This window comes from Manacus candei, unplaced genomic scaffold, assembly GCF_025592945.1.
Source record: "Manacus candei isolate 608988 ecotype Guabito, Panama unplaced genomic scaffold, ASM2559294v1 h1tg000082l, whole genome shotgun sequence".
In the NCBI taxonomy this organism is placed as follows: domain Eukaryota; kingdom Metazoa; phylum Chordata; class Aves; order Passeriformes; family Pipridae; genus Manacus; species Manacus candei.
In genome coordinates, this window is record NW_026138130.1 from 2,665,339 (window position 1) to 2,689,089 (window position 23,751).

At 61.4% G+C, this 23,751-nt stretch overlaps 1 protein-coding gene across 2 annotated transcripts; it reads right to left on the bottom strand.

Annotated features, from left to right (window-relative positions):
* Window positions 1-1,614: 1,614 nt before the first annotated feature.
* Window positions 1,615-23,380, bottom strand: SEMA3F (semaphorin 3F). 2 transcript variants are annotated; one of them, XM_051811364.1, is made up of 19 exons: window positions 23,255-23,380; window positions 20,140-20,302; window positions 11,648-11,808; window positions 11,398-11,460; window positions 10,817-10,936; window positions 9,395-9,475; window positions 7,245-7,338; window positions 6,735-6,854; window positions 5,664-5,803; window positions 5,463-5,577; window positions 5,209-5,278; window positions 4,962-5,106; window positions 4,645-4,867; window positions 3,740-3,828; window positions 3,404-3,445; window positions 3,083-3,240; window positions 2,936-3,003; window positions 2,182-2,315; window positions 1,615-2,097 (listed from the first exon to the last, which is right to left on the bottom strand). In XM_051811364.1, the coding sequence occupies exons 2-19, from the start codon at window positions 20,249-20,251 to the stop codon at window positions 1,687-1,689; spliced, it is 2,346 nt and encodes a 781-aa protein (XP_051667324.1). In that variant the 5' UTR covers window positions 20,252-20,302; window positions 23,255-23,380; the 3' UTR covers window positions 1,615-1,686. The 2 variants fall into 2 exon arrangements, with proteins under 2 accessions (XP_051667324.1, XP_051667325.1); XM_051811365.1 differs by lacking the exon at window positions 9,395-9,475.
* Window positions 23,381-23,751: the final 371 nt, after the last annotated feature.

Here is a 23,751-nt window from a genome sequence, read left to right on the forward strand (position 1 = left end):
CAAGGCTGCCCAGAGGAGCCCAGTACTGCCTCCATTGCCCCAGTACTGAACAGTGCCCTACTATGGCCCAGTATCACCCACTACAGCCCCCAGTGACCCCTATACAGCCCACTACCACTGCCCAAACAGTGCTCGCAGTACCACCAAGCACCAGCTCCCAGTGCCAAATCCCAATGCCCCAGTATTTCTCCTGGTGCTCCCATTACTGACTCTGAGTGTCCCTAGTGCTTCCAGTATCAGCTTCCAGTGTCCACGTTACTATCCCCAGTACAGCCCAGGACCCTCCAGCACTGACCCCAGGAGCTCCTGGCACAGCTCAGAGGAGCCTGGTACCACCCCAATTGCCTGTCCATACTGATCAAAGTGCTCCCAGTACAGTCCAGTGTCACCAACTACCAACCCCACAATCCTGCAAAGTCTCTATCCTGCCCCATGGCCCCATGACCACCAAATACCAGCTCCCATTACAAAATCCTAAGGCTCCAGTACTTTCCCCAGTGCTCCCAGTACCAACTCTGAGTGCTCCCAGTGCCTTCAGCAAGAGCCAGTACTGGTGCCAGCCAACAGCCCAGCCCAGTGTACCCCAACATCCAGAAGTACCGCCCAGTACTGCCACCTCTCAGTGACCCCTGTGCTGCCCCCCTGGCACTCAGTGCCCCAGTGTTCCCCCAGGGAGCTGCAGCCCAGCCCTCTGCACCCCAGCAGGGCTCAGGGGATTACGTGGTGGGGGCCAGGCCCGTCCCCAACAGAGCACATGGAGGCACCCACATCTGTCCCAAAGCCACTGTTTATTTGGGGGTGCCCCCAGCCGCAGCACAGGGCACTTGCTCACCCTTGGCTGCCCCTGTGCTTCCCATGTACAACTATTTACAACTCCCCACACCCACTGGGATGCCCCAAGGGGGTGGCTAATGGGCCAGGTGCCCCAAACACTTCTGGGTGCCACTGTCACTGAGTGCCAGCAACTCGAGGTTTTACCCCAGCACACCCCCTTCTCCTTTCCCTCTCTACCCAATGATTCTGGCAAGCCCCCACCATGGCCTGAACTCCTCAGTCTTGTCTTGAGGGTTCAATCTCCTCCCTGCCAAGCCCCCAAGGAGGGGACAGGGTCCAGTACCCTTCTCCCATAGCCCACTTCTCCTCAGTTTGCCTGGTGATCTGCAGCATCCCCATGGAAAGCACTTGTTCCTATGTGGGGAAACTGAAGCACAAAGCTACAACAGCCATGTGCAGGTTGTGCTGGGTAGACCTTGCCTGGGTTGCCTCTCCTCCTGCCTCACCTTCCCTGGTTGGGATTTGTCCCCCCTCCCACACCTGGACCTCCATCCCCCAGCACAGTGCTGTGCCCCAGCTGCAGGGGGACAGTGGTTGTGGTGACTGGTGGTCCCTGCACAAGAACAGGGGTACTGGGCAGGGGGAAAGACAGCAATGCTGGCTGTGGGCACCTCAGGGGTCCCTGCTCCTCCCTGGGGCCAGGAGGCAGGGGTCTCATTGCCCCAGTGAGTATGTACAACCTACAAATAAATACCACCTCCCGTGGGAGGGGGGAGTGCATGTGTCTGTGCGTGTGTGTGTGCGTGGATGTATATATATATATATATATATATTTATTTATTTATAGATATTTTTAATATTAAAAGGGGGGAAAAATAGACCACTGTGCTAGCAAAGTCCCTGATGATGGTTTCATGTATGCCCATAGGCCTCTGGCTGGTGATTCCGGCGGTTTCGAGGCTTCTTCTGGTCCTGCTGCTCCTTGGCTTTGAGGCCAGCCAGCGGCTGCGGGGGGCTGGCAGCCGTGTGCCGCCAGTAGCCCTGGCAGTACTGGTCCAGGAGTCCCATTTCGGGCTGGGTGAGGAGCTGCAGCAGATCCTGGTAGCGGGGAGTGGGGGCACCCGGCAGGCCAGGAGGGGTCTCCGCCTGGACCAGCACGGCGTGGACGGCGCGGCTGCTGAGGACGCGGAGCTGCACCTTGGTCACCGTGTGCTTGAAGTTGTTCTCAGTGGCGGTGCACGAGTAGAGGCCGCTGTCGCCGAGCTGGAGGGCGCGCAGCAGCAAGCCCTGCTCCGTCCGCAGCACCCGGCCCTCCACCCGCAGCTGGGGGACAGGGGACACGGCTCAGCTGGCTGGCACATGGCACCCCCCGCACCCCCACACCCCCGGAGCAGTGCCCTGTCCTACCTCTTTCCGCCGGTCGCTGTTGTCCTTCTGCAGCAGCCACTTGACGCTGGCCTGGGGCGAGCGGGGCTGGCACTCCAGGAAGGCAGTGCTGCCCTCCACCCCGTACTGCACGGCCTCCACCGCATTCTTGTTGGCTGCAGGGGGCAGCCAGGTCATGCGTCTCCAGACCCACACCACTCTACACTCCTGCCCTGCCCACTGATCCTCCAAGGGAGAGCTCCCATCCACCTCCAGCCACACACCCGCTGGGTGTCTGTCCATCCGTCCATCCATCCATCCATCCCCCCTCATGTTCATCTTCCTCTGAAGTATCCATATACACCCACGCATTCCTTTATGCACCCATGATTTGCAGTCATCCTTCTCTCCACTGTATCCATTCATCCATCCATCCACCCATTCAAATCTGTTCAATCTCCTCCCCAGCATATCCATCTATCCATCCATGTTCCACCCCCAATGTATTAATTTATCCATCTATGTTCATTCTACTCCCTAATGTATCCCATCCATCCATCCATCCACCAACACCATCTGTGTTCATCCTCATCCCAATGTATCCCATGTTTGTCTTCCTCCCCAGTATATCTATCCATTCATCCACCCACCCACACAACCATCCATGTATCTTCCCACATATCCACCCACAAAATCATCAACCCACCCCTGTGTCCCCTGCCTCCCGCCCTCTGCCCTCAGCCTCCCCTCCCAGCTGCCCCTCATGCCGTGGGGCCGTGCCCCACACCTCCCTCACCGTTGGAGTTGTAGCCACGGCACTGCCGGATGGGGTTGCCGTGCCTGATGTCCTGCCGCCGGCTCCGCCTGTGGGGAGGCAGGAAGTGAGAGGGGGAGCCTGCGGCTGGGGGGTCCCTCCCTGCTGCTGCCCCCCGGCCCCCCGTACCTCTTGGAGGAGGCGGAGTAGCGGGTGCAGGCGCTGCCGTCCCAGGCGCAGTAGGGGTCCCGCGCCAGGCAGCAGTCGGCACAGGCCTCCCCGTACACATCGCAGCGGTGCAGGGCCAGGTGGGTCACGCCTACGGCCGAGGACACATACAGCTGTTGCTGTTGGGGACAGAGAGCACAGGGTGAGATGCTGCCTCATCCCCACCCTGCAAGGACCCCTGTGAGTCTCCTGCTCCAGCACAGTGGTGATGCTGGGCAGTGCCGTGGCTGGGCCCGTGATGGGATCTGCCCACCCAGCCCCCTGCCACGTGCTGTGACTCACCCTCTTGGAGGAGATGGTCATCGTCTTGATGGGTGCTGGCACCTGGACAGGGCGGGAGTGAAGAAGATGGAGGGGTGACAGCTTGGACTGAAGCTGCAGCCCTGGGGTGGGTACCTCAGACCCACCACAGGCAGCTGGAGCAGGGACAGGCAGGAGGAGATGTGAGGGGGCAGCAGGCAGGAGGGCCAATGCTTGGAGTCCCTCCAGAGCTGGCCAAGGGGTGGTTGGTGTCCCATGGGGCTTACTGATGTCCCAGAGGGCTGGCTGGTGTCCCAAGGGGCTGGTTGGCTGGGTCAAAAACACTCATCAGAGGGTGCAGGACAGGTAAGCCCTTACCTTGAACACCTCAATCTCTTCCAGCATTAGCTCCTCTGTCTCCATGTCATCCCGGGGGAGCACGATGACCTTCTGCACGGTGCCCCGATCTGCAAGACACCATGGTGCCCAGGGGCTCAGTGCCACCTCTGGGCACCTGTGCCCTCCCTGCCTGGGAGGGGGGTCCCTGCTGAGACTGGGGGTGGGAAGGATCCCCCAAGTCCATCCCCATCTCTCTCCTGCCGTGGCAGGTGACTGTGCCTGGGGTGCAGTGTACCAGCTCAGGTCACCACCTGTGGCTAGGGACTGCCACCACCCAGGGCAGGATGGGGACAGCAGCCAGGGAAGGACCACGATGGATCATGGTGGCTCTGGGATATGAGTTAAGAGAGGGGGAAGCACTGGGCTGAATGATGATGTGCCCAGGATGGGCACTAGGGTCTGGGAAGGACAGGGCTGGATGCCAGTGCTTCTAGGATGGGCAAGGGGGCAGGGGAGGTACAAGGCTGGATGATGGTGGGCTTAGCATGGGCAACAGGAAGCATGTAGGATAGATGCTAGGATCAGGAATAGGGTGAGACTGGATGATGAGGCCCCTGGGATGGGCACCAGGGCAGGTAGAGGATCAGGCTGGATCCCTAGAATGGGAGGTATTATGTTGGATCGTTGACTTCAAAGATGGGAACTGGGCTAAAGGAAGGACCAGGTTGGGTGGTTCAGTCCATAGGATGGGCACTGGGGCAGGGGAAGGACCAGGCCGGAGCCTTGAGGAGGGGCAGGGATCTCGGGGGGGAGAGTGGTCTCAGCCCCTCACCCCACTCTATCGTGGTGGAGGGCACCGTGCTCTGGCCAGCCCTGGTGGTGCCCGTGCCCTCCGGGGCCGCGCCGGAGCATGCTGCGTTCCCCGCGGTGCGCGGCGTGGGTACCTGTGCCCAGGAAAAGCACCTCATAGCGCCCGTCTGCCGCGTCCACCTGGTCCACGGCCACGGTGGTGAAGCGGTAGTTGACGTTGGTGCGGACCACCAGCGGCTGGCGGTGCGTGGGGTACACGGCGTGGTACATCAGCGGGTGTGAGCGCATGAAGTTGATCACTTCATCAGGGTAGTCCTTGGTCGACTTCATGGATGGGGTGAAGGTCCCCCCAGGGCACTGTGGCACAACCATATTCAGGCACGGGTCCGAGGATTCCAGCTGCCTGTCAGGCGCCAGCTCACCTCCCCATGGGTGCCCAGGGAGTACTTACGGTGCCCGGACGGGGATAGGGCATTTTGCCCGTGTAGGGCATCCACTGGTAGTTGGGTCCCTCCTTGTGTGCAAAGGGCCCGTTGAAGACCATGCGGATGTCGGCCATGGAGTAGACACACACGGCAGAGCCCTTGAAGACTGACCTGGGAGGAAGGATCTGCTGCCACCCTTTGGCTTGGTGCTGCCTGCCCACCCAGCTGGGACCCCTTCCTCTGCTGCACTGTGCCAGGAGGGTCAGCACTCACCCCGAAGCAGAGAACACGGCGTAGATAACAGGGTTCTTGGTGTCCTGAGTCTGCTGGATGAAGACGTCCTCTTGGGACAGAAAGATGGAGGTGTCACCATGGGGAAGGTGGGCAGGGGCACCAGGGCATAGGGAGAGTGGCTACCCACGGGAAAATACGGTGAGGGGCAGCAAGGGTGTCCCCAGCCCTCCCCACGGTGATCCCCAAGCCTGCAGGGGTAGAGATGACTCCTGTCTCCCTTCTCGCCCACTCACGGAGCTCGTCGAAGTGCGTTTCAATTCCATCGGGTCCCGGCACGGAGCAGACAAGCCGGGCCTTCAGGAAGGTGCTCCACTTGTTCACAAGGCAGCAGTGGCCCCCATCGTCATTCTGCAACAGCGACACCCCTGCGGTCAGCCCCGTGCATTCCCCTTCCCTGCCTGCTCCCCTGCCTGCCTGTTGCTTGCTCCACCTACCAGGCAGATGCGCCCAATGCGGGAATAGACCCCAGGGCTCAGCGGGGCATCGGCTGACTTCTCTCGGAAGAAGAAGTAGAGCTTGTCATCGTTCCTCTCGCTGCTGTCAGGGATGAGCTGGGCACGAACGAAGGCTGGGTCTGGAAAGGCACGACACAACATCAACCCAGCAGCATTCCTGCACCATACCATGGCAGGATGTTGAGCCTCGCTCTTCTCCAGCATCATCCTGCTCCTGGCAAAGCACTGCTGGGGTCACAGGGTGAGAGCTGAAGAACTGGGTCTCTGGTGACCATCAGTGCACCAGGAGGGGCTCGGAGCATCCCTGAGGACCTGGGAGCATTCCCAAGGAACACAGGTTGAAGAGATCCATCAGTTCTACGAGCAGGGTGGTGGGAACCAGTCTTCCCCCCCGAAGGAAACACACAGCATGGAAGCTTCTCAGGAAGCTTCTCCCTGCCATCCATCAGCCAGTGCCCAGCCTGTGCTGACAGCTCCCCCTCTTCGGGTTACCGCCCCGCCGGCTCCCCGGCCTGGCAGGATCATCCCATCTGCTCTGCTCTGTTTACTCAGCTGCCGTCCTGCGGGCAGGGGTGCTCCGAGAGGGGCAGGATTAGCGTTCGGGGTCACCGACTGCAGGCAACATGGTTGACATCTCAGCCCTGCAGAAATCCCTATACGGACACTGGCAGAGCCAGCCCCACCGGCTGCTACCCAGCAAAGCTCCAGGCATGTCTGTCATTGCCCCACACAGCTATCCCTCTGCTCTTTTGCATCCATCCATCCATCCACCATCCATTTATCCATCATCCATCCATCATCATCCACCCATCCATCATCCACCCATACATCTTCTGTCCATCCATCCGTCCACCTATCCATCAGTCATCAACTGTCAACCATCCATCCACCCATCTATCCATCCATCCATCCACCCACCCATCCACCTGCCCATGCTGGTTGCTGTCTCTGTCTTGGCAGAAGGATGCAGTATGACACGACAGGTGTCATCTCTAGGCCTGGAGCCATGGGGTCCCCAGGGCACCTGGGTCAGCTGACACCTGAACTCACCGTTGAGCCAGCGGGAATTGTACTGGTCTGTCCTCATGGCCGTCTGCTTGCCCATGGTGCGGAAGATGGCTGCGTCCGTGCCCATGAAGTCAATGTACACACCAGCATAGAGCTCTTCATCTGCAGAGGGCAGAGATCAGCCAGGAATGCCCCCCAGTCCCATCCACCCACCTTCTCCAACTTCCCCAGGCTTCATCCAGCCCCAGTCCCAGCTGGTAGTCACTGGGTAACCAAGAGCCGCTGCCTGTGGCCATCCCAGAGAGCTCTGGAGGTTGGTACTGGCCTGTAACCAGGAACCCCACCTCTGCTGGGCCAAGTGCCCAAGGACTGGGCATCCTGGGTGCCCAGTCATCACTGCTGGGGCAGTAAGGGGTGGCAGGGGCAGGAATTTGACTCCTGGAGGATATTTGGACAACGCAGAAAGATGGTGGAAGCAGCTGTTCCATCTTGCCTGCATGTTCCCTCTGCCCAGTGCTGGCAGCACTGGCCCCAGGGAGCCACAGGACTCACTTATTAATGCAGAGACGGTGTCTACTTTGGGGTCGTAGGAACACTTCCCCTTGCCTGACTCCAGCCTGTCTGGCTCCAGGTAGAAGATATAATCCTGGAGAGGTAAGCAAATAGAGGAGCTGATTAGACTTTCATCCCTCCATCCCCGTGGCACCTTCCAAAGCCCACCAGGTGAGGCAGCCTCCTCTGGGATAGTGCCCAGCAGTGAGGATGGATGTGGATGGACCACAGAAGGGGTCTGCAGGTCTCCCGGGAAGCTGAAGCCCCTGTGAGTGACTCCTCCAACAGTGCTGGGTGCTTCTCCATGCCCTCCACCACTTGGAGACTTGGCTGAGCCACCAGGCTGAAATAGGACATCCATTCCCCAGATCCGGAAAAACATCCCCCTTTGGCTGCCTCTTCACTCCAGCTGGCTGTGCTGCACATCACTGCTTGGCCAGATCCAGGTCACACAGTTCCAACAGCTTCAGCAAGCAGGGTTTGGCCTGTGGCATAGCTCAGCTGCCAGACCCACCATGCTCCTCTTGCCAGGACCCATTTTCCAGTGGTTTTCTTCACAGGGTGAGATGCTGTGTCTGCTCCATGAGATGTCTCCCCACTGTCAGCTCTGCCATGGCCATCCCTGGCACCATCACACATCCACAGCCAGGGGTGAGACTGACGCTGTCCCCAGAGACCCACACAGAATCCTCTGCCGGTGCCACCTGGGGGCAGGCAGGGCCAGGTTGGCCAGCCAGGTCACCCCTCCCCCTGGCACAGGGATCACCTTAAGCTGAGATGAAGCAGCATCACAGGAGCATCCATGGGAAGCCTGGGCCTGGGGGGGACCTTCAGCAACCAAATCAGGCTGGTGGAGCTGCCTGCTGGCCCTGTGCCCTGACTCTGGTGCAGGGGTGATGGACATGGTGACAGCTGCCCTCCATCGAGAGGCCAGTAGGGTTCTGGCAGAGCCCCAGCTCTGGGAAGGGCAGGAGGGGGTGAGGAGCCAGGATCTCACCATGAGCATCTCCCACTGGAGGGTGTGCTCACACCAGCTCCTCCTCCTGGGACACCCAGCCCTGGAGATGGACACAGTCATGTTTCTGCCATCCCCATCGCTGCATTGTGCAGGTTGTGCCACTGTCACCATCACAAATGCCTCTGCCCAGTGCTGGACCTGGTCCTGAGCTGGGCAAACCTCTCACAGGGACAACCTGTCTCTCTCCAGTGCAGCCCTTGCCATGGCTGCACCATGTCACCCTCCCAGCCAGACAACCCATGAGCCATCATGGTGCCAGCCCTGCTGTTTGGCTTAACACGTCTTGAAATGCACTGGAGTTGCCGGGAAGGAGGTGCTGGCAGCCCCCAGGGAGCTCCTGCTGGGGCACACACCCTGTCCCCAGCATGGAGGGAGGAACTGTGGGGACCCAAGGGGGCTGAAATGGCAACGGTGCTTCCTCGAGCTGGCAGCAGGAGCTGCCAGGCAGATGCTCACTGCCAATATCATCCTGTGCCCCCCCGATCACCCCAGGGGCAGGGGAGCCCCAGGCTGCTGTGGGGTGCCCATGCCCCGTGTGCTCCCTGGCCCATGCACTGCCCCATGTTAGTCCGGAGGGGAGAGGCTTGGGGGTGACACTGTCAGGGTGGGCTGGATGCTGGGGTGTTCCCAAAAGCCAGGATGCTGTCACCTCCCTGAGCCCACTTGCCTCTGAGGATGACATGAGTCCCTCACAGGGCAAGACAAAGCAGCTGCGATGTTTCTGTAGACCCTACCCAAACACCTTCTCCACATCACATTGGCATCCTCCCCTGAATCATCCTGAGCCCAGTGGCTCTGCCAACACATGGTCCCACTTCTAAGGGACATAGCAAGCTGGAAACTGGGCAAAGCTGGCGGTGGGCAGAGAGCCACCATCCCTGACAGTGTCCCCCATGGGGGGGATCCTACATGGACTGGGAGAAAGGAGTTAGTGAGAGGAGGAGAGCCGACGCCAGGCCGGTGGCCGGGAGATGCTGTGCTGAGAGGGAAGGGGATGGCAGGGCTGCCCATGGCACAGGGCACCTGGACCGGGGGTTGGAAGCATGCCAGTGGGACGAAGGAGCCCGCGGCTCTGGCGTGCCCCTGGGGACAGGTGGGTACGGCTGCGGCGGGCTCCCAGACCGGTTCCCACCTTGCTTTGTGCTGGTCTCGGGCTGAGGGGGCTGTCGGTGGATCTGCTTTCCCGGCCTCCCGGCTGGCTCGGCGGAAACCCCTGGGGAAAAGGAGCAGGGCAGACAGTTAGCGCTGGCGGGGGGAAGGACCCCCCAGGGCAGGGGCGAGCGAGGGACCCCAAGAGCCGGGGTGATGGATACCCATGGAGCAGCAGCACTGCAGTCCCCCTGGGTGATGCTTGTGGGGGTCCCTGAATGCTTCAGGCTGGGGTGGCCTCTGCTCTCTCCTGCAGAACTGGGGTGCCCTGGCATGGGGCAGGAGAGAGAGGAGAGGCAACTGCCCACAGGCAGCCAGGCTGGGCTCACACCTGGGGATGCAAAAATGGCACCTGCCACCCAGCTGGCAGCACCCTGTACCAAGGAGCAATACCCCAGTACCAAAGGTACTGGCACCATGGGGTCACTGAAACCCCCAGTCCTTGCCACACTGCCGCTGGCTCTGCTGAAGGGACACATGCACCAGCACCCTTGGTCCTCCTCAAATGCTGCCACTGCCCAGCCTAGTCCCAGTCCAGTCCCAGTCCAATACCAATTTGGAGTGGCCTGAGCAGCATCCACCTCTCTCAGTGCCCATGCCAGGCTTGGGAGCACTGAGGCAGACATCCATCCTTCACGTCCAGCGCCGTGATCCTCCCTCGGCTTGGGCTGGTGGCCCTCTCTCCAACCACAGGAAAGGACACAGCCTGAGACCTACCACCCCAGCACAGAGGTGACAGACACCTCACAGGGCTTGGGACTCCTGGGACACCTGTGTTGCTACTTGCAGAGACTGGCTCCCTCCTGGGGTTGAACTGAAAGTGCTCCTCTGTCTGCCGTGCATCCGGTCTGGTGGCATGCAGCTTCAATGCCACCCTCTCACTGCATGTTGTGGTCCTTGGGGCTGGATGACATCCATCAAGGACAACCCTGATTTGGCCACATGTGCTGGCACAGCCCCTGCCATGGTTCTTCCTGTACAATGCCAGTGTCGTGGTGTCGGGCATCCTTGGAATCTGCGGTGAGGGGCTCAGCAGCCTGGCAGTGGGTGGCACAGTGGGATGACATGTTCCTCGTCCTGGTGGAGATTCAGCAGCAGCTTCAGCCAGCAGGGTGGGAGGGCATGTCACATGGAAGCTGCCATCAGGTTCCAGACAGGGGGGCACAGTTCCAGTGCGAAGAGAAGTCCTCGGTCTGCAGAGATGGCTCGGCCCCACTCAGCAGCACAACACCGTTAGCCACGGTCACTCCCAGCCTGCCACTGCCCACCCAAGCCTCTGCCCCCCTCACCCCAGCACCAGCCGGCAGAGCTGAGCCCTCATGCACCCTGCTGCAGGCCCATGGTGGCTGTGCCAGCACCACCCTGCCCAGCACCAGCTCAGCACCCCATCCCTCCCACCCCTCACCTGGGCTTTGCGCCCGCGGTTGACGAAGGCGCAGATGGGGTTGTAGGCACCGGTGCCACACACATAGAGGTGTGTCCGGTTCCAGGGCTGGATCAGGCGGATGAAGTTGCCACACTCCCCCTGAGAAGCAGAGTAGAGGGTATCAACCCCAGCAAGGGGCCATAGGTTGGGGTGGGGCCATGGTTGGTGTGGGCATGTGATGGTGTGATGTGGGCCATGGGATGGAATGTCATTGGATGGCATGTGACATGGGACAGCATGGATCAAGGGTTAGCATGGGCCACAAGGTGTCAAACCAGAGAGCCCAGCCCTGGCTGGAGGGAGGAAGCAGCATGGGGAGCTCAACCTCCTACTCTCCCGGGAATCTCTCCTTGACTTGCATGGTTGGGACAGAGGGGGTGGCAGGACACTGTGACACTCTGGAGTGCCAACCCATTCCAGCACAGTTACAGATGCTGTCACACTACAGGGGACTCAGGGGATGGCTTTTCCAGGGTAGGACACAAGGACATGAATTCCCCTCCAGTGCCCTCCACCAGCCCTCCTCAGCTACCAGAAGGGGGTTCATGGTGGCCACTCACGTTGCTGTTTTTGCCTGACAGGATGCACTCCTCAATCCTCTGCTGGGACGCAGGCCAGTGGATCTGCAGAGACACCAACTCAGGGGAGACCAGGGCTCCCACCCAGCCCCATCAGCACCCACCACTTCCCCATCAGCACCAGCTGAGCCCATCATGCCCATCGAGCTCTTGCCCTGGCATCAAAAACACCCCTCAGACGCCTGGTTGTCCCTCTTCCACTTGCCCCCCCCGCCCTGCGACAGCAGCTTACGATGAGGGGCTCGCGGTTGATGTCGTGCAGGTCCAGCGACAGGACGTAGTCCTTGCTGCCCACGTACATGCGGTCGTGGTCCTCGTCCTTCAGCAGGATGCGGTAGTCGCTGGAGTTGAGGAGGAAGTTGAAGAAGTGGGCTGTGCCCGTCGCCTTCAGCTCTAGAAGGGGAAAGCACCCCAGGGTCAGCACCCCAGGGACTCCCGTCTTCCCCAGCGCCATCCCTGCCCCTGAGTCCAAGCCTGGTCCCAGCTGCAGGAGGGTGAGTCCCGTGACAAGAAGTGCCCACCTCCCAGGCCATGGTGCCCACCTTCCAGTCTCATAGTACCTTCTTTCCCCTCCGTGAGCACCATGATGCTGTCACCTCTGTGCAGGACATGGGACAATGACAGAGATGCTCATGGCCACTTGGGACAACCAAGACCGGCCAGGAGAGAGGGCAGCAGGACCTGGGCTCAGGAGACCCAGCACACCACAGCAGGGAGTGGAGTTCACCATTAAGATAGGGCAAGAGGTGGGGGCTCCCTGACATGTCAGCCCAGGGACTAAAACCTCTGGCATCATCCTTCTGCCCTGTGACCCCATGCCCAAGCCAAGCCTCTGTCTCTTAGGATGGGGGAGCTGGGACCCCAGGGAGCCAGCTCCTGGGGAGGGGATGAGCCTCTCCCCTACCCTGCACACCCCACCCCCCTTGGAAAGTTATTTTTAGCCTGAGTGTGGGAGCAAGGAGTGAAAGAGGATAATGAGGGTCATGAATATTCACAAGTGCAGTGAGGCAGCCAGATGGAAGGCAGAAGTGCTGCAGATGATGTGGGCCAGTGCCAAGAACCATGAGGCAGGGACCAGGACACGAGTGAGACAGAGCACGCTACCCTGACAGGACACTACCTGCCCTTGATGCCACTTTTTGGAGGTGCCACTCGCCTTGCAGGTGTCACCCCCTTTTGATGCTACACCCAGATATCAGATGCCACCTCCATGGGATGACATCTGCTCTGGATGCCTCTCCCTTTGGAGGTGCCATCCCTTTAGATGCCACCAACAACCATCGGATGCCACTCCAAGCCATCAGATGCCATCCCCATAGGACATCATTCTACCCATATGCTTCCCTTTGGAGGTGCCACTCTCTTTAGATTATACCAACAGCCATTGGATGCCACCTCCTTGTGTTGCCATCTCCCTCTGAAGGCAACCCCTCTGGAAATGCCACTCTTTCTGGAGGTATAACCCCCTTTGGATGCCACCTACAGCCATCAGATGACATTCCCATAGTACACTGGTCCAATGAGTATCCTCACCCTGTGGAGTTTGTCCCTTTGTGCAGGCACTGGGAGCTGGGAGCACCCCTGGGGACCCCCCTTCCTGGGGAGGAACAGAGAAGGTCCTGCAGGTCAGAGTCAGGAAGGAGCCTGCTGGCTTCCAGGCAGGGCTGGGCAGGGCTCCAGTGGCCAGCTGCCATTCCCAGTGGGAGGCCAAGTGCCTGCAGATCTCCCTGACCTCCCAGCCTCACAGAGGACTGGCAACATCCCACCAGTGTCCCCAGGGTCCCTTCTCATCCTGGGCACCCACTCTGTCCCACAGCTGCCAGTGGTGCTCCCCAGTCCCATGGTGGAGCCCACTCAGCTGTGGTGGTGAGGCCAATGCACTCCAGGCACCACGGGGTTGGAATGTGCTGGAGCAGGCTGCAGGAAACTGCATCATGGGACAGGAGATCAACCTCCCCCAGCCTGGGGGTCTGCCCTTCTGCCAGGGCTGGATGGACAGGACAAGCACAGTGGGTATGAGGAGGGGCTGGCAGTTTGGGCTGCAGGCGGGGGGTCCACGGCAGAGGTGGGATGGAACAGTGCCAAGGATGGAGGGCTGGGGAGCTGCTCAGCCACCCACGGCATGCTCCTCCTCCTGCCTGTCCCATCTGGGCTCCAGATGCTCCCTGTGGCGGGTGCTGGCTCGCCTGCCACCCATGGTGTCCCCAGTCTGTCCTGTAGCCTTCCCTGCCTGTCCCACAGTGTCCCTGCCTGTCCCATGGCGCACTGGGTCTGGTGCCTGCCTGTCCCATGTCCTGCAGCCGCCCCACTGTGTGTGTACTTGTGTGTACATGTGTGTGCCCCACAATATGTGTGCGCGCGCTGGTGCTTCCCCTGGTGGGACACTGATGTTGGTGGGGACTGGAGTTTGGGAGCCAGGGAAGGGTAGGGCAGCTCCAGCAGCGGGTGAGGCAGAGCAGAACAGCTCGTCCCCAGCTGCCGATGATGTAACTGCATGCCCAGCTATCCCAGTCAGGACAGAGACACCTGGAGCAGGCAGACAGGAATGGCAGCTAAACTGGGAAGGAGCCCCCATGACAGGACAGACCCCCATCCTCACTGCCCGGCCTGGGGATGCCATGTTCAACCTCCCAGGAGACGTGCTCCCATCCTCGCCCTCCTGGCCGGGACCCTGGGGCTGAGCCGGGCAGCACCAGGACGCTGGTGGCAGAGGGTCCCATGACAGTGACAACTGCAAATATCTGACAGCCACTAGGATGGGCGTCCCCAGGACTTGGCAGGTGACAAGGCCAGCAGCACAAAAGGCCCTGGCCCCCTGCCGGGGGCTCCATTCAGCCCCCCACGGCCCAGCGATCAGAGGGGGCACTCCCTAGGCAGGGTGGTGACAGATCCACTGCCCCGTAACGCCCTCTCTAAAGGCGATGGAGGGGCGGGCGAGCCCCTGCCCCAACCTCTGACCTTCCAAACCTCCATCCCCCTGCCCTCCCTGCCTAATCCCCTATTGCCACTGTGCTCCCAAACCTGCCCCCAGCAGCTGCGGGGTGTCCTGGGGCTGGAGAAGGGGCACCCCCGGGCTGGAGAAGCCGGCTCATTAGCTGATGCGCCCCGATGAGCATACACTCTCCTGCACCCCCGTTGCCAATCCCGGCACCAGCAGAGCTTCCCTGGCTGGCCGGGAGCCTAATCCCATTTTAATTGCCCAGCACCGGAGCCAGGAGCTGCTCAGGCATCACAGCCAGGGTGGCCTCCCTGGGGATCGTCCCCAGGCATTCACCTCTCCCAGAATCATTCCGTGGCCTTGGGCGTTGAGATTTAATTACCCTGCACCCTCAAGCAATGCCAGTGGCCAGGAGCCCGAGGGCTGGCAACAACGGGAAATGCTTTTCTCTGCCTGTGGCACCACCGCCCCACTGCACGATCTGCGAAGCCAAATTCCCCCTGCAATGCCAAACTCGGGCTGCATTCCCAGCCCTGGCAGCTGCCCATGCTGCCATCCTTGCTGGCTGCCACCACTGGCCTCCACGGGCAGGGGTGAGCAGTCCCTACCCATCACCCATTGGCATGGAGACCCAAAGCAAAGGGGAGATTTGGGGAATTCCCAATAAACCAAACACCCCCAAGGGCTTCTCACCCCACCCTAGCCCTCCAAATCCCCCTCGACCCCCCCCCAAAACATCACAAGGGCACCAGCATGAAGAGTGAAATGCCATTAGGACCTGAGCGGGGCACGTCCCCAGGTGCACCATCACTGCATTCCCCAAAACCAATTACAGGCGCTCTCACCTAATTAGATTCTAATTATGGGCTTGTAGCGCATTCAACATAATTAGCATGTAAATTACACGGCGTGTTTATATTCAATAACTGCTCTCCCCCCCGCGGCTGGCGGAGCCAGCGCCTTTCGGGAGCCCTTTCTTTGCATGAGGGAGAATGAATTCACTCTAAATGCCGATGGAGAAGCCCAGCATTGATCCCAAGGGAGCCTGGCACGGCAGGGATAAATCCCATCTCCATCCTGCAGCGTTTTATCCCACAAATTTAGAAGCATGTCCCATATTTTGATGATGTTCCCTGCTAATTTTTTCCCTACTTGAAATTTGGGATGTAGTAGATGATGCAGTCAGAGAGGCAGGATAGGGAGCAATGCCAGGAGAGGGATGGGGGGCTGAACATGTCCCCTCGCGTGGTTAAAGCATTTGTTGTTATTGGGGCTGATCAAAGAGCTGGGTGGGTCGTCCGATGAAAGCAGAATTGCTTATTTGTTTGAGCGTCACTCCGCTACCCCTTGATGGGTTATTTATGATGTAATTAAGCTAATTACATGTAATAAGAGAGTTTCCGTGGCCCCCAGCCAAGCTCTTTTCCCATTTAACCGATTCACAGGTGGGAGGAAACCGAAGCTGCCTTGCAGGGGCTTGGGAGATGAAATGACTCTGGCTCCCGCTCGCTGCCTTCCACTCCCGATCATCTCCAGCCCCCCCGGAGCACCACCCCATGCCGGCACTCGTGGCAGGGGACAGGTGCTGCGGCCGCCCGGGTCAAATCCCTTGGGATGAAAGCGGTGCCGGCCGGGTGCTCCGTGCAGCCATCGCCGCCCGGCCGGTTGGGTGCAAGCCAAAAGGAAAAAAAAACGGGGAAAAAAAAAAAAAAAGAAAGAAAGAAAAAACAGATTTTTTCAGCCGAAACCGCTGATTCATCCCCCGGCCAGCCTGCCCCAAGCGCTGGTGGGTGGATGTGCCCCAGCGAGCAGCGCTGGCAGTGGGGAACCCCATCCCCACTGAGCATCACTCCGCAGTGGTGACCCCGAATCCCTGCTGGGAGCTGGGTCAGGGGATGCTCCAGCAGCAAGAAAACCCCTTCAGGAAAGAGCTTGGCTTCAGAAAAAAAAGACTTTAATCCCCCCAAAAGCAAAGAGCTGAGCCGAGGTGTCCCCACCCGCCGGCTTTTAGGCTTTTTTTGTTTAACTTTTGGACATTATTTCCTTCCGCAGCCCCTGAGGGCAGGGCACAGTGCCAGGCGGAGAGCACTGCTGCTCCGGGCCCTCTGCTCTGTGCCCAAGCAGCACCAGAGCAGGGGGAACACCCGTGCCAGGACCCCAGGAAGGGCCATGCTGCTCCATAAGCAGCATTGTTAATTTGAGGGATAACTAGCTTATTAGACATAGGCTTGGGGGGGATGAAATCACATCGGGGTTTTTTGGGGGGGAGGAAGGTTTAAGGAGCTTATGGAGCTTCGCAGCCGGAGCCAGGGAGCTCAGCCCCAGCAGCAGCCGGTCCCAGCGGGTGGGGGAGCCCTGCCACAGCCCCCCACTGTCCCAGCCAAGGAAATCCTCTTAGGGGTCAAAGAGTTCAGCCCCATGTCCCCGCCTCCAGAGCGCGGGAAAGGGGACTGCGACATCCCCCTGACCTTTGTGGGGTCTGAGGAGCAGTGTGGGGATCCAGCACACCCCCAAACTCACGCCAGGGTGGGGACCAACAGTGCCAGCACTGCCTGGCACGTTCCCAGGACTGGCTGTCCCCAAGCCCTTGGCCCTTCCTGCACCCCCGTGCCCCCCCATGTTTATTCCATCCTGCTGTCGCCAAGTGGTGCCCACAGCTGCGGCAGCTTAGGAGGGCGCCTGGGCGGCCCAGGGACACAGTCCCCTGTCCGGGCTCCTCTCCAGCCATCTGCCACCCCCTGGCCTGGATCAAGAATGCTGATATCCCCTGGCCACCGGCAGAGATGCCAGCAGGGTGAGGGGGGAAACTGAGGCACGAGGCAGGCAGGAGAGAGGGCACACAGGCGGCTGGCAGCGAAGCCAAGAGGGGACTCCATGCTTGATTTATTCTTTCTAAAGTGATTTTTTTCCCCTTGCAGGAACTGCCCTGCCTCTCACCCAGCCCCTCCCTACCAGGGCTGCCCCTGCTGGACGTGGGCCACAGATTTTCCGAGAGGTGCCAGCACGGCTGTTCCCCTCACCGTGGGGAGCGGCTCCTGTTTTGAAGCCCCACGGAGAGACCTGACCTCGACGGCTTCCCACAGCGATGCGGGGTGAGAGCCCACCCTTCCTTCCCGCACGCTTTTCCCACGCCGGACAGGGAGCAGGACATGGAGGGATGAATCACCATCATCATCACCTCCTGCATCCTCGTGGGGAACGGGCCAGCCTCTCCGGTGCCTGAGCCCCCAGCCCGGAGGAAGGCCCAGAGGAGAGGGGGCCGCAGGATGTGTACGGGAATGGGGGGGGGGGAATTTCTAGCAAGGAGATGATTAAAAATATCCACCCTATTTCTGGCCAGCACTGGGCTGGGATCTGGGAAGAGCTGTTGGCAAAAGGGAGCTGTGCCGGAGCCGCTCCCAGCACTGTTCTTTCCATGCCGGTCACCTTCCTCCTGCCGACACACGGACAGGAAAGCCTTGAGAGGAGGACAGACGTAAGGACACCATGGGGGTGACGGGATGGGGGGAGGACCGGGGGAGGACCCTGCCCAGCCCATCAGGGCACAGGAGCTTGGCTCCCACCCCTTCCCTATCGCTTTGGTATTTTATGTATGTATTTTTTTAACACACTCAGAGACGCCGGGGCTCCGTGGAGGATGACGCAGGCCCCGGGGAGCTGCGACAAACCTCTGGCGCGCGATAACAAGCAAAGGCAAACAAACCCAGAGACGCTCCCGGGGCTGGCAGGGCTCCAGGCAGCGTGGCTGCTGAGGCACGGCACTGGGGGACACACACGGGGACATGGCGGCCCCTTCCCCAGCACTCTGCTGTGCTTATGGCCACCTTGACCCCACAGTGCAGTGCCCTGGCACAGGGATGCTTTAGCCAGAGGGATGTTTGGTGGTGGGGACACTGCACCCCAAACCCAGCAGCATCCCTCCAGCTGTGCCCACACCAATGGCCTCCAGGTTCTCTGTGGCACCACAGCCATGTCCCTGATGGCAAAGTCCAGCCCAGCTCATCACAGCAGTGTCCCCCAGCCCAGACCCATCACAGCCAGCCCCACTGCCTGCATCTGTCCTGGGGGATTTGGGGCCAGGGATGTGGGTACCAGCCCTGGCTCCCCAGGCAAGAGGAGGGGCTGGACCCTCCAGGATGTGCCACTGCCATCCCACATCTCATGGTCCCATGACTTTGGGGATGCTGCTCACTGACAGTTCAGTGTGTGGAGTCCAGCTGGCCCTTGAGGAAGACCCTGGGATAATTCTCTGCTGCCACCAGCGCTGCAAGAATGCAGGCAGGGAAGAGGTGAGTGGAATTCCTTCCCAATTCTGATGTGCTTGGATCCAGCATGCCACTGGCATTTCTTCTCTGTGTGTCAGTGCAAACCAGTCCTTCTCCCACTGCAAATCCCCTCTCTGGGCAGCAAGGGCAAGGGGAGCTCTGCCAGACCTCCTAGGACAGGAAGGAGTGGAGAACCTGACACAGGCACTTGGGTGATGCTCCCAGGTCCCCTGAGTGCAGCCAGGGGCCCTTGCTCCAGCCAACCGGGGTGAAAAAATACCAAGTCCAAACCAGCCCCCAACATGCAGCTTAACCATGTCTATCTGGAATTCAGCTTCCCCCTGGGACACACCGTGGCAGTGGGCACCAGATCCAACTGGGGCTTCACTGGAGCCTCCCCTCCCCGCAACACAGCTGTGAGGAAGAGATGCTCTGAGCCAGGGTGGGGAGGCATCCCTACAGCAGCCAAAGTGCCCCAGCAGCCCCCAAAATCCTCAGAAAACACCTTTCTGAGAGGAAAGCTCTGCCTGCCTCTGGGGAGGAACTGCTCACTACTTTCCAGCCTGGACTTGTCCCCAGACTCTTCATACCAGCCCTTTTTCCTGCCGAGACCAGCCCGTAACACCCTCGACCAGCCCTGCCCTGCCGTGTTTGCCGCCAGCCCCCCGGCCCCTCCTGCCCTGTGCTCATCGTCGGTTCTGCCACCACATCCTGGGCTCGCCGGTTCGGTTCCTGACTGGAGGGCAAAGGCACGGTGGGACAGCACAGCAGGGGCACAGGCAGCACAAGCAGCACAGCCCCAGCTCTCCCAAGGACTCGAAGGGGAAGGCAGACACGAGACTCCTCGTGTCTGTCACCTCCTGACACGCATCCAAGCAGACAAACCCCCAGCAGGGACAATTTCCATTCCACTCCTCGAGGTTTGCAGCCCTCGGACTTGTCTCATCGGCCCCAGCCCACCCCACTCAGCATCCACAAAGCAGGAGCTCACGATAAACCCCTTCACCAATGTGCACCCCAAAGCTGACCTAGGGGTCCCCCCACAGCTCCTGGAGTTGGTGGGTGGGCTGAGCAGCCCCGGCATCAAAGGGTTAAACACCTTCCCCCCACCCGGCACCCTCCCCTCCTGCCTCTCCCGGCTCCCTGCCAGCTCCCAGGCATTAATACCAGCTGGGGGGGTCGGGGCGGCGTCAAGCTGCTGTCTGGAATCGGGGTGCCGCTGGGGGGGGGCTTCCTGCACCTCAGCATCCACTTTTGCCAGATGGAGAGAGCTACCCACTCACTAGGGAAAGCATGTTGGGGGAATCAGGCAGGTTACCAGCCCTCCCAGACTGTGTGCTGGGGCAGACTGGGAGCTCAGCCACACCTGAATATGGATTCCCATGGAGATTTCTGGGGATGCAGCTTGCTGATGCCCCCCGAGTGAGAAGAGGAGGAGAAGCAGCCTGCACTGGACTGCCCCTGGTTTCCTTCATCTTGGTGTCCCACCCTACCCCCCGACTCCCACCGCCAGGCTCTTACCTTTGAAGGAGAGCTGGACCCTGGGAGTGGCCAAGCTGTGGTCCTTAGGGTGGGCAGCCCGCCAGCCCAGAGTCAGCAGGGTGGCCCAGAGGAGGACGCCGACCACGGGCATGGTGGGCACGCGCCTGGGCGCTGAGACTGAGGGGAGTCCGGGGGTCTGAGCCTGCCAAGGACGGCACATGGGGGAGGGATGTCAGTTCACTGCACCCACTATCCCCCGGGGAGTACAAGCCCCACATCTCCCCATCCCGCTCTCCATCATCTGCTGGCAGGCAGCATCCTCTGGGGAGGGCTGGAAGTCAGCCCGGGGGGCTGAACTACACTCTGCAGGCTGGGGGGTGGGGGGACAGGAATTGGGAAGGGGGGAGGCCCAGCCTCACCTCCTTGGGTGCCCAGCCAAGCACGCAGGGCGAGGCGAGCGCAGCCAGAACTGCTGCAGCACGCTCCTCCACCCAAGCCAGTGAGCCTTGCCCAGGTGAGGAGCATCCCTCCATCCCTCCTCACACCCCCCCTCAGCTGCAGCATCCCCCTCCCCAGAGGGGTCCCACTCCTAGCCCTCCCCACCTCTCCTCCCAGCCCCCAGCAAAGCTACAGCGAGCAGAGCTGGGATCAAATCTTTCCAACATGAAGGAAATCTGGACTTCATTATTCCAAGAACGTACAAAAAAAAAAAAAAAAGGGGATTTTTTTTTTTTTCATAAATAAAAGAGGAAGAAAAAGAAGAGGAAAAAAAAGCCCTGCCTGTGTGCCAGGCAGCTGGACTCCCTGGGGCTCCAGCACTGAGTGGAGTCCGCCAAGCTGCCTCCAGCAAGCCACACATGCACCCCGGCACCGTGCGCAGTGCCCCCCGCACACCCCACTGCCCCTCCTGGAGGGACCATCCCCTGGGCCAGCCCCCTCACCCGAGGCAGTACCTTCCTGGGGGTCCACAGGATGCCCAGGGCAGGATTTGAGAGGAGGCCCGCGGTGTCCCCAGGTAGCTGCACGCTTGGGTGGGATGTGCTGTGCCACAGTACCGGGTGGGCTCGGGCATGCGAGGAATGTCCGGCCAGCCCAGCCAAAGGGGCTCTGCCTGTGGCGATGGGGGGGTCCCCACCACACCACTCCCACAGGGCCATGCCCTCCGGGGATCTGTCACTGCACCGCGCCACGGGGGACAGGCACACCCAAAGCCAGGCAGATGGCTGGGAACCCTCCGGGGCACCCCGGAGAGGGATGCTGGGCTGCAAGAGAGGCAATCCCGCACCCCACCCGGGTGGTCTGGCCGGCGTCTCCTGGAGTGCACAGCACCCGTGCCGCCAGCCCCGAGTGGGACAAGGGCAGAAGCACTGTCACCAGCGGCAGGGCAAGACCCTGAGCGTGGTGGCACTGCCGTTCCCTGGGGCTTCATATTTTTTTTCTCCTTTTTGCTTTTGGGGTAAGTAAATATTTCAATTTGCTCCTCTGCCCCTGAGCACACCCAGCTCTGCTCCATTGTACTGGCATTCGATTCCCTTTCAGGCTGCCTTCCCCCTTCTCCCACCCATTCCCGGGCTCTGCCCTTCCCATCAGCGCCGGGCTGGGACAGCCTGCACCCCCAGTTCCTCCACCAGCCAAAACTCCAGTTGGTTGCAGTTAAATAACCCCCCTCCATCCAAACCTCCCCCCTCTCCCCGGCAGCTTTAGGAAATAATTCTGGCAAATCCCACTATTGCATTTGGATGGAGCGGCGTACGCGTCAGAGACAGGGAGCGAGATGGCAAACAAAGGAAAAGAGGGAGAGGAGGGGAGCGCAGCAAGCGCAGGGCGAGGAGGGGGGAAAAGGCCGGCGGCGACTGGGGGGCACCCAGGCCCGGCCGGGAAAGGCAAATTCCAAGGAAGCAAAAAGGGAAACGGGCCATTGGAGTGCACCTTGGCCAGGAAATCTCCATTTCCAGGGTCATCTGCACTCCGGGGAAACTGAGAACTCCAGGGGAGAGCGGCCACATTCCTGCCCCCCAGCCTCCGGGCTGTCTGGGCTTGGAGGGGTTTTTTTGGCAATTAAAGTTTGGCCATTGCCGGTGCCGCCGCAGGAAGATCAAAATCCTTCTCGGCTTTATCCCCCCTCCCCAGGCTGGTCAATGCAGCGCCGCCGAGCCCAGGCAATTAGGGAAAGGTTTTCTCGGCTGGAATAGGGGCTCCTTTGGGGGGATCGAACCCCCAAAAAGGGCTGAGGGGATGCCTCGGGAATGCCCTCGGGGTGCCCGGGGGGGGCTGAGGGGTAGGGCTGCCTGCACGCCTGGTCCCCGTGGGCTCGGGAGAGAGTAGGAAACATTTTGGGAGGGAAAAGCAATAGAGGCAGGATAGGCAGCGGGAGGGGAGCCTGGCCCACCTCCGGCCGCGGCGCGCGATGCCACAAGCGGGAAGGGGGGAAAAGTAGGTAATAAAACAACGGAATACAGTATAATAATGCTAAATGTCCAGCGCGGCCCCGCGCACCCGGGAAATAACTTTGCACAACTTCGCGCTCCGGCACGACTGGCCTGTCCTGTTCCCAGGGAGCGCCGACTGTCCCCTGCGCCCCTCGCCCGGGTGCCCTCCGCGCACCCCCAGCCCGCCGGGGCGCGGAGTCCCGCCGGGGCTCGGCGTTCCACCTCGGCGGGCTCCGGCAGCCTGCTCGGCCGTGCCGGGCGTTCTCCGGGGGGTGTGTGTGTCCCGGCACCCCCTCCCGGGCACCCCTCGCCGCCGAGCCCTGCCGCAGCCCCCCTGCCCCGGGGGCTCCCTGCCAGCCCCCATCCTCTTGGACAGTCCCCCCGCTCCGAGCGGGACAGGGGCGCGCTGCCCAGCCGCGGCTGCCGGGAGCGGGGGTACCGGCACGGATCCCCCACCCCGGTACTACCCCTCTGCGAGGCGGGCAGCGCGGGGGCTCCACAGCACCCGGTGCCGCCGCCAGCGCGGGGCTGGGGTCCCAGCACCACACCGCCGGCTCCAGCCCGCGCCCCACCTGCCCACTTCACCGGCAAGTTGCGGCGTGGGGTGGTGGTGGTGGTGGGGTGAGAGACCGACCCACATACGCGCGAGTTCCGAGCGGAGGAAAGTTTCTCCCGGGGCGCCCCCCGCGCCGGGCACCCGCCCCGCCGCCCGGCGAGGCTCTTACCTCCGCGGGGGTCCCGGCGGCGGCTGCGGGGGTGCGGAGGGCGGCGTGGCTCAGCGCCGCGCCGGGGTCCCGCGGCCCCCCGCCATCTCTCGGCCGCGACTGCCGCCGCGGCCCCGGCCCGTGAGCGGCGGGCGGGGCGGGGCGGGCACCGGGCGGGGCTCGGCCCCCACTGGGCCCCGTTGCGGGGCGCCGCGGGGGGCGTCCTTTGCATGGACACGCCCTCCAGTAACGCCCCTCCCTGCCCCGGGCCGCAGGTTCGAGCCCCGGCGCCGCCCCCGCCTCTCACCTCTGGCTCCGGCCCTTTGTTGCGGGGTGCAGGCGGTGCCCCCGGTGCCGTGCCAGCCCGCCGGCGGATCGCTGTTACCTCCGCGGCACACCGCCCTCCCGCCGGTCCCGGGAAGGAGGCGGATAAATAAGTGCCGTCCCTCCTTTGTCTGCCGCGGCGGGGGGCGGCCCGGGGCGGCGGGGGGCTGCGGGGAGCCGAGCCCCGGCGAGTC

Excerpts from the sequence above, each read along its gene's own strand:
- SEMA3F (XM_051811364.1), bottom strand. The coding sequence starts at position 20,251 with ATGCCCGTGGTCGGCGTCCTCCTCTGGGCCACCCTGCTGACTCTGGGC. Across the intron at positions 5,804-6,734 it reads CAATTCCCGCTGGCTCAACG|ACCCAGCCTTCGTTCGTGCC; the intron begins GTGAGTTCAGGT and ends GTGCCTTTCCAG. Across the intron at positions 2,098-2,181 it reads ACAGCGACCGGCGGAAAGAG|CTGCGGGTGGAGGGCCGGGT; the intron begins GTAGGACAGGGC and ends CCTGTCCCCCAG.